At 41.8% G+C, this 9,213-nt stretch overlaps 2 protein-coding genes across 2 annotated transcripts; both read right to left on the reverse strand.

Annotated features, from left to right (window-relative positions):
* Positions 1-1,356: 1,356 nt before the first annotated feature.
* Positions 1,357-2,565, reverse strand: LOC139300304 (parvalbumin alpha-like). Its single transcript, XM_070923349.1, has 4 exons — positions 2,481-2,565; positions 2,088-2,220; positions 1,620-1,729; positions 1,357-1,382 (listed from the first exon to the last, which is right to left on the reverse strand). Exons 1-4 carry the CDS (start codon positions 2,539-2,541, stop codon positions 1,357-1,359), a joined length of 330 nt encoding a protein of 109 aa, XP_070779450.1. The 5' UTR covers positions 2,542-2,565.
* A 3,144-nt stretch (positions 2,566-5,709) lies between these two features.
* On the reverse strand, positions 5,710-8,272 carry pvalb5 (parvalbumin 5). Its single transcript, XM_070923348.1, has 5 exons — positions 8,141-8,272; positions 7,490-7,566; positions 6,368-6,500; positions 5,938-6,047; positions 5,710-5,732 (listed from the first exon to the last, which is right to left on the reverse strand). The coding sequence occupies exons 2-5, from the start codon at positions 7,548-7,550 to the stop codon at positions 5,710-5,712; spliced, it is 327 nt and encodes a 108-aa protein (XP_070779449.1). The 5' UTR covers positions 7,551-7,566; positions 8,141-8,272.
* Between the last annotated feature and the right edge of the window lie 941 nt (positions 8,273-9,213).

Consider the following 9,213-nt stretch of genomic DNA (forward strand, 5'->3'; position numbering starts at 1 on the left):
TGTTTATGTTTAACATTGATATAGTCAGCCTGATAGTTTGGACTGAATGATTTTTGGAAACCCCTCTCTTCAATTGCGATTGCAATTCCCATTTCCATGTGTCCATGTGCCAGTCATGTTATTCTAAGAGCTAAAACTGTTTAAAAGCATCAGATAATGCTCATGCTGTTAGGCGCAAATGTTTTGTAAACTCCCAACAAAGTAAAAGAAAAAAGGAGAGAAGGAAATTCTGAAATGTTCATCTTGGCATTGTTGTCTAATGTCTCCATTTGTAATGCTGAGAGTAGCTTTGACCTGTAGGTGGCAGCATTGCCCAGCGAGGTGACGGTGAGGACACAGCTGACTGCTGTCACTGAGCCTCTTTCTGTTTTGACCACTGGTTGCTGGTAACGAGCTCTGGGTGTCATCTGATAGGGTTGAGGGTTTACATATTGCTGACTTGCATTCATTACTTCTTGTGGAATTGTAATTTGACTTTAACTTGTAATTTTGACCTATTCAAACTTATTTCTTTGCCAATATGTGTTTAGAATATTTTGGCCCATTCCAAACACTACAAAACTGATTAAATAAATTGAGTATTTGTTAAGAACCCTTCAGACCACTAAAGCTCTACCTCTGTGCAGCAGATCCAGCCTGTTAAAATGTTGCTGATGTGACATTGGCTGTTAATAGCCCTCCTGTTGCCACAGCACATCATCTAATTGACTACGCAGCAGTTGGTGGAGAAAAAGGCCTTGGATCAGACCAGCTAATTACAATATGTGTGACAGCTATCCTTTGCAAACCTCCCAGGATCCAGGAAGTATGCAAAGCTGCAGGGCCTTTCCCACTGCGTTTGCCAGCTCCTGGCTTGAGCCCAGCTCCACTCCCCTTCTCATTAACCAATTATCAAAACAAGTGCTGGGCAGGTCGGTTCCTTTTTCTCCCACCACCTCCCGAGTATTCAAAATCCCTGGCAGGTGGAAACTCATTTGCCACCGCCTCTTCCTCAACCCATTTTGTTGACAGAGCTGCAGCTATGTGAATGCAATGGGTTGTATAATAAACCACAGTTGAAAGATACAAAGATGACTGACCTGAAGGAGATGTCTTTACACCAAAAGAGTATTTATTCCTGGTTTTTCACTCTTCCTCAAAAGTGCAGATGGTGGTGTACAGTTTGCACAAGTCATTTTTCAGAACAGTTAACACATCTGAATAAAATAAACAGTAAAATATGTGTTCCATGTTGAGAAATAATCCGCAGGCAACTCATAAATAAGGTATAAAAAATATTCTTTCAGCTGATGATTACTGAATCTTGCAGGGAGTTCGCAGTTCCATGAAAAGAAGTGGATCTTGGTCAATGGAAATTTATGCCTTTACGAGGGCAGCAAACTCTGTGAAAGTAGAATGAAACCACCGTTAGTAGTGAATGAAATGTATTCTTATGGCATCACACTGGTATGATCTGGACTAATTGGACCCAGTTGAGTCTGAGCAGATATTGGAAGTATTTGAATGGGTGTTAAATATTGCAATTATTCAGAGTGTGCTGCTAATATGCATCAGAATTGACCTTGTATATCTCTGCTGCTACATTCAAAGACATGTAGGAAAGTGCAAAGAACTCTTACCATCGACTCCGATCTTGCCATCACCATCACTGTCACCAGCGGAGAGGAAAGCCTTGGTCTCCTTGTCAGTGAGTGCTCTGGCAGTGGTGGAGAAGTTCTGCAGGAACAGCCTGACAGGCGGACAAAACAGCAGGGGTTAAAATGATGAACAACTCAGACTGTATTGATTGGTCTGTTGTTAAATCACTGTGCAGAGTGAGTATATCCTTCAAAGCGTGTCAAAAGCCTGTCCATAGGGGTTTCACTGTATGAAGTCATAAAACCTTCAGGCTTCATTAAGGTTAGTTTCTTTTAGTGCAGTAAGTGTGTAGTTTGACCTCCAGATTTAAGCCAAGCCTAGTCGAAAATGAGAGGAAAGAGTAAAGCTACTCCTTGTTTTTCTAAAAGCTAGAATATAGCACAGTAATATCAGATCTGGTGTATGTTTTGGCCTTGCTTGCTCAAGTGTGTGTTGCTTGAGTGTCTTACTTCAGCTCCTCCTCCTCAATGAAGCCACTGTTGTCCTGATCAATGATGGCGAAGGCCTTCTTGACATCTTCTGAGGTCTTGCTAGCCAGGCCGCATGCCTTGAAGAATGTCTTGTAGTTGAAGGAGTCAGCAGCTGGAAGACACACATTTTAACACCATTAGCACCCAGCAGGCTGCATGAGCACAACACAGCGTGTTAAAGTAAATGTGATAGCTGTGGCTGACAGTTTGTGAAAGTTCAGAGAGTTCAGCACATTGTGATCGCTGCCAATGTGTATCAGTTTGTTTGTTTTTTAAATCAAACTTACAGTGAAAATTCATAATATGCAAGTAATAATAAAAATGAGGTTGCAGTGCATTTACTATGTAGTGAATTAAGATAATGGAGCTCACCTGAGCAGCCGTCCAGAGCTGCTTTCATTTCAGCATCATTGAGGACACCAGCGAAGGCCATTTTTTTTATCTGAGAGAGGAAAGAAGACAAGGCTTGGGGTTAGTGTAAGCATCACAAATCCAATACAGTGGTCATATTATTGCACTGCAAGTATCCTTCTTTAAAGCAAACCATCTTAATGACTGATATTTTCTTTCATCCCTAAGATACAGAGACTTCAGAGAGGTCTTCAGAGGGTTTGACTTGCTCATCTTTAAATGACTGCTGTTTTCCTATATCAACAGAGCCTTAGGCCTGTGGGCTAAAACCATGCATCAGTTTCCAGAAAATAATTTCCAAGTATTAAACAAGACCTCAAGCTTCACACGAATGATCATGAACACTGTTGGAAAGCATCTAGAAACATAAAAATGTCAATATTATCAGCCATTTCCCCCCTCATGGGCTAAAGAGCTACTCTTTGCCTGTGGATGTCTGAGCACACTGACTGATCCCAGCGCGGTTTGCTGCTATGGCACTAAATAGATGATGCTCCCACTGAGAGGCCAAATCACGGCAACATGAACCACTGCCACAAATAAACATTGCAGCTGGGAGGCGAGAGAAACGCAGTGATGTCAAACGCGTCGATAGCTTTGGGTGTGATTATTTTTTTTTTTTCATCCGGTTAAAAGAGATCATGTAAAATAGAGCAATTATCATCCACAAAAGTTGATCCTCTGAAATCAGACGGCCACATGTGGCCTCCTTCTCGCACTGATTGAATCGTCCTGAGGTCCATGCGGTTGTGGGCTATGTTGGCTCCATATATCTCTCTACAGTTATAGTCCACGAGGATCTCCTTGTCTGAATCCCTTTCCTCCCAGTGTAGTGTGGCCTTTGCAGGGCGCACTTCCCACTCACCTTTGGGCTGCGTTGAGGCGAGTGAAAACCAAGGCGGACTCGAGTGAATGCCACTAGTCCCGTTCCCTCTCTCTTATATATCCTTGAGCAACACCATTTACAGAGCTTTGAGTCTCAGTATCAGGTACCAAGATGCATGGGTTTCGAAAAAATGTGTCTAGTAGTCTCGAACTATTTTTAGGCGAACAAATGAGGATGCTACCATGTGTGCGCAGTCCTATAGCTAGATGTGTGGAAACCCGAGCAGGCCCGCTGCTCGCTGGCTTCACGGGACATGTTGCACTCATGAGATTTATGGCCAACATTTCAGATGCTGATTTTGATGTCGCAAGTTTCATCCGAGAGTATTAATGAAATGAATGGGAACGTGTGAGCGTGAGTAGGCCATGGGTCATATCCCCCAGTTTGGTTTGTGAGAAAAACGTAAGAGCCAAATGCCAACGAGCGCCAAGAACTCAGCGGCCAATTTAACTGCGGCTCGCTTTCTTAATTAACAGAGGAAATGTTTCCTTCACGGCCCTAAATGTGAGTCATCACTCGGAAAAGAAACAGCCTGTGAGGCCACTCAAAAGTTGTACATACACGAGGAAGGACTGCTTAAATGCGGACCTCAGAAACACTGATTTGATCTCCTTTATGTTATCACGATAATATTTTATATGATTATGGAGCCACGTTCCTCTGTGATAGACTGCTTGTTGTGAAATGTCCCCATATAGCCCATTCATATGCATTATGAACTGCATGTCCAACATAACTTACTTTATGATTTATCTTTAATAATACAGACAATATGTGATGCTCTTGCCTGCAGTGTCTGTGGCAGGCTGCTCAGAATTCATTTATGGTTATTTCCCATATAGTTAGTATTCTTCTCAGTTTTATTAGGAGTTCATTATAAAAGACTGGAGTCAGGATTGATCTTGGATGATAGATATGTGGGACCTCTGCCAATTTGCTGGCCTGTCAAACTGACTATCTATATCTAAAGTATAGGCTGCCGTATATTTCCATATGGTTCCTCTGAGCTCTGCATGCAGTGAGTCGAGTTTCAAAGGAACCCTGCCTCCTAACAGGGACAAGACTTAGACTAGGGGCCCGTACCACGAGGTCCCTGTCCTTAATAGGCAATGCACCAATCATTCGGCCTATTTTTTATATGGTGTGTGATTTCGCACGTGAACAAGTGAGCAACGTGTTGGCAAGTCATTTTTACTGTGACGCGCTTCCACCGCACAAAACTCAGCAGCTTTGTTTCTCCCAGGTGACTGGCTGTATTAGGGCTCAGACCGCCCTTTTCTCGGTGTTTTTGTCATCTTGTCACGAATCCATCGGGGACACTCACCTCAGCCACCTCGGTAACTGTATAAATAATATATTTCAGTAAGTATGCTGGATATTTCTACCTGGCTCTGCAGGAATTCGACTTCCGTCCAGCAGAAGGCAGTACTCCTCCTAATAAGGAAAACACGGGGATTTTTTTGGATGACTCAATTTAAAATGCAAAATTCCGCCAATTTAAAACACAGTATTTTCTCAAAATGGTTGAAATTGGCTTTTCAATTCCCCCATAGTCACAGGTTTTTCCTTTCAATCAAAATGACGCCAGTGCCTGTCTATTGTTGACATTCTCCACCAGGGCGCTGCCACGAGTGTCAGTGGGATGAGATCGCTGAGGGATTTCATGCATAGGCGTCAACGGACACTCACCATACTTTATCCTAAATATTTCCTGTTTTATACTCACTTTTTATTCATAAACTGGAGAGTGCTAATTACCAGAAGTCACTTTAAAGAAGCCCACTCAGAACCAGCGAACTCTCAATGCTGCAAGTCTTGGTGCAAAATAATTCAGTGAAAAGTCTCTTATTATTTATCATAGGCTAATCTTATCAGTTATCTCTAACTTTTTCTTAGAAATGTAGTCAGCATAAGTGATGCAGGGAATTTAACCCCCTGAATACCTTGAAACCAATGAGATCAATGAAATGTTGAGGCCATAGAATAGAAATGAGACCCTTAATACATTGTCCATTGCAGGCAGATGAAAAAAAAAGACCAGCACACAGTGATATCACACCTTAAATACATTTATTAACCCATTCCAGCTGATTGAGTAAACACACACTAACTAATATCCAGCTTCAGCCGTCTGTCCATCAAACATTTTATGCATTATTGTATCACATCAACAGGGAGAGCAGCAGGCAGGTGCAGGACATCTGAGGTTTCTGGTCTTTGCATCAAACAATCTGGAAAGTCAGGATTCCCATAAGAAACCAATTATCTTAAAGTAGGGAAAGACAGCCGTGGTCATTGTTCTCTTTATTTCAGGATATCACAGAACTCTGTGGGGGAGGAAAAGAGTGGATTCAGTCCGAGTTGTTCTCCAGGAAAGTGTCATACAACATTATGGTTAAGCAGGATGACTAAACAAACAACAAATGATCATTTTGCTTGTTTGAGTGCATACTTTGATTGTGTTTTTGAATGTGCAATTTCAGCACTAATTAATGGACAGCTCCACCAGCAGATTTTTCCACATGCACCCACCTTCCATCCCAATCTTGCCATCGCCATCCTTATCCCCTGCAGCCATCAGAGCCTTGGTCTCAGCCGCGGTCAGCTCCCTCGCCCCCGGAGAGAAATTCTGAAGGAACAGTCTGACGGGGGCACAAAAAATATCAGCGATAAGTTCAACCTTGCATCATCATAGACTTTATCTTTTTCTGATGGCATTTTCTCCCTCTCTAGGCCTTTCTGAGCTCTCCTAAACCCCCTCCCTCTGTATCACTCACTCTGCTCCATTCATACAGTGACCTCTGCCTGAGGGCCATCACAAAGAGGTTACAACACTGATGTAACACACATGCACAAATACGGTCACACTGTATCCTTGCTCTAGCCCTTAACACCCCCCACCCCACACACACACACACACACACACACACACACACACACACACACACACACACATCCTTACTTGAGCTCCTCCTCCTCAATGTATCCGCTCCTGTCTTGGTCCAGGACTGTAAACACCTTTCTTCCTTCTGCCTCAGAGGAGCCAGTCAGTCCCACTTGTGTAAAGAATGACTTGAAGTCGAATGTGCCTGGAGCTACATAGGCAGAGAGAGAGAGATAAAGAGAGCAAGAGAAAGACACATACAGATGTGGGAGTGAGAAGTCAATCACAGAATGACAAGAAAGCAAGAATGGCGAGGGGCTGAATAGGGATGTCGCATTTACTCATTCGCTCAGATGACTTTCATTCTTCAACCGATGACATTTACCAATATACACCCTGTAGCGCATCACTGCCTTATACCATTACAGGCTATGTCATTATGCCATTGAAACAGTCAAAGCACACTGAATGTTGCCCATGGGTCTAATGCAAACCTAAATGTTAAAAGCCCTTTATTTATCAAGCCGATCTACGATAAGTTACCCTAAAGCAATTGAAAATGATTTGCTGAATAAGACGAGGAAAAAGTATGAGGAATTAAAAGATTTATACTCTGATTTAAAAATTAATAATCTTATAATAAGGGAGGGGAATCTTAAAAATGTATCCCTAACCCTGTGCAGATTTGTCAGACATGTCAGTTTTCCATTACTTCCTAGAATAAATCATAAAAATACTACTACCTGCAAAAACCTGAAGTACGACGGACAAAGTTTGAATGTTATTTTGCCTAAAATGTTGGGGGGGTTTCCTTGAATAAAGGGCACATAAGCGCTGACATTTGATTTTCATCTTAGCCGTTGAGCTGTGTATGCCTTGTCATGCAGACATAATTGCTAGAGATAAATGATTAAGTGCTATGGGATGCGAGGGCTGTATAGCTTGTGTGATTTGGTCTTCTCTGTGTGAATGCTCAACGTAAACACTTTGGTGTCTGGGTGGTAACTGCTCTCCTGCCACATGGATGCCTGGTTACCTGCAGGCTCCCTGATGTGCACAACACATCATACAGGTATCCCTTGTGGGAGTGGGAGTGGGTTTAACGATGTCTCTCTCTATGTGCTCTCGTGTTAACGATCAGATGATTGTAAAGTGTGTGTCTCCCTGTGTGCGAGTGTGTGTGCGTGTTGTCTGACTCACTTTGACAAGCCTGGACCGCTGCCTTGATGTCCTCGTCGCTCAGCATCCCTGCAAATGCCATGGTCCTCTGTAGCTGCCTGAGGGACACAAACACACACATGCACGGAGGAAATGCAAAGTGACAGTAAATAAAACTGGCGCAGGTGTTTTCTGCTGTCAAATAAGTCTCTGTCAGATGAAAACAGTCAGAACTTGTGGATGGATTAAGCAAAATCATTCCTCTGTGGGAGGTCTTTAGGTGCATCTGCACAGTCAAAAACAAGGTGTTGAGTTGTATCATTTATCAGGAGGGCTGTACCAGTTTGACAATAAGATGAAACCAGATTAAAAAGGTATAATTCTGTATTGCTTTCCCAGAGAGAGAAACATATATTTCATCTTTAGACATGATTCAAATCATATGAGAATTGTCTGATGATCCAAGCTTTGTTTCCCAAAAAGAAAGAATTTTCTTCCCCACAGAGAAAGTTGTTGCAACTTGAAGGAGGAAACACAAAGAGAGTTGAACATCCTATTTTTTCTTTTAATCCCCCCTTCTTTTAAAGCAAAAGAACTGAGATGCTCCAAGGCACTAAACACGCACAGATCTGCCAGCTATCACCGCACAAACACTGCCGTGCACATGAATTTGCAAAAAGACTTGGTACTCACCGTGCTCTGAGCCTGTGATGTGCAGATCTCTGCCTCTCTTGCTTTGTGCCTATAAGCCACCGACACTCTCGCAGCTTCGTGATCCAGAGTGCAAGAAGCAACCTGACGTATCTGTCCTCAAACCCAGGGAGATTTCCCCCACGCCACAGAGTGCCTCCTCCTCCTCCTTCATCAGTTAATCAGAGCAGATAATTTTCTCACTCGTATTGTTCTGCAAACTTAAGAGACTTAAGAAAAAATACAATATGAATAATGACATTCCAATCAGAAAATCATAAATATTAATTATTTTTTACCAGTGCACATTTTTATGTACATTTATCCTACTACTTGTGCTTTAATGCTACTGCTACAACAACAACAACAACAACAACAACAACAACTATTAATGCTATTTCTATTGTCCACATTCATCTTTATAAGGAATAATGATATAAAACACAGAAGCAGGTGTACTCAGGAAATGCCTGCCAGTCAATTATGTCTGGTAATTAAAAAAAATTAATAAAGACACGGTGTAAACACATGAATATGCAATTGTCATATTGTAGGTCTTAGCTATATATAACAAAGGGGGATTATGTGGGGTTGTCTTGTTAACAAGCATACACAAAGCATAACAATAATTAAATCTGTTGATATATTCTTTATTGAGGTTTAATCACACCACATAAAACATCGGTTCTCATGTGCTATGGCTTGAAAGTCATTAAAACAACATTATGTCAGGAAAAACCTACAGGTATACAGTGGTAAGGCTGTCTTTAATTGGTATCAATAACCTATGACAACTTTATTGCTCAAGAGCATCTTTTCTATATGTGTAAAATGGTGGTTTAATTTTGTGAGTATTTGATCATGGGAAATATCGAGTTTTCCCAGTATATCTAACACCCAGCCAATTACACGAAAGAAAATGAAAAACATCCACAAGATATAGATCATAATGTGTAAGCCAGCATCAGTGCACCAGTCAAATTACCACCTATTAACTGCTGCTTGGCGGTTTATGGTTGGCCGTAAATCCAGAAATAAACATTTAATATAGACAGGTTGTATCTCCTTATCAGTAT

The sequence above is a fragment of the Enoplosus armatus genome, chromosome 17 (assembly GCF_043641665.1).
Source record: "Enoplosus armatus isolate fEnoArm2 chromosome 17, fEnoArm2.hap1, whole genome shotgun sequence".
Lineage (NCBI taxonomy): Eukaryota > Metazoa > Chordata > Actinopteri > Centrarchiformes > Enoplosidae > Enoplosus > Enoplosus armatus.

Bases quoted from the DNA above. Each gene is read 5' to 3' on its own strand.
- LOC139300304 (XM_070923349.1), bottom strand. From the start codon at position 2,541: ATGGCCTTCGCTGGTGTCCTCAATGATGCTGAAATGAAAGCAGCTCTG. The intron at 2,221-2,480 runs GTGAGCTCCATT...TGTGTCTTCCAG, and splicing joins AGCTCTGGACGGCTGCTCAG to CTGCTGACTCCTTCAACTAC. The intron at 1,730-2,087 runs GTAAGACACTCA...TCCGCCTGTCAG, and splicing joins ATTGAGGAGGAGGAGCTGAA to GCTGTTCCTGCAGAACTTCT.
- pvalb5 (XM_070923348.1), bottom strand. From the start codon at position 7,550: ATGGCATTTGCAGGGATGCTGAGCGACGAGGACATCAAGGCAGCGGTC. The intron at 6,501-7,489 runs GTGAGTCAGACA...CTGCCTATGTAG, and splicing joins AGCGGTCCAGGCTTGTCAAA to CTCCAGGCACATTCGACTTC. The intron at 5,733-5,937 runs GTGGGTGCATGT...CCTCCCCCACAG, and splicing joins TGGCAAGATTGGGATGGAAG to AGTTCTGTGATATCCTGAAA.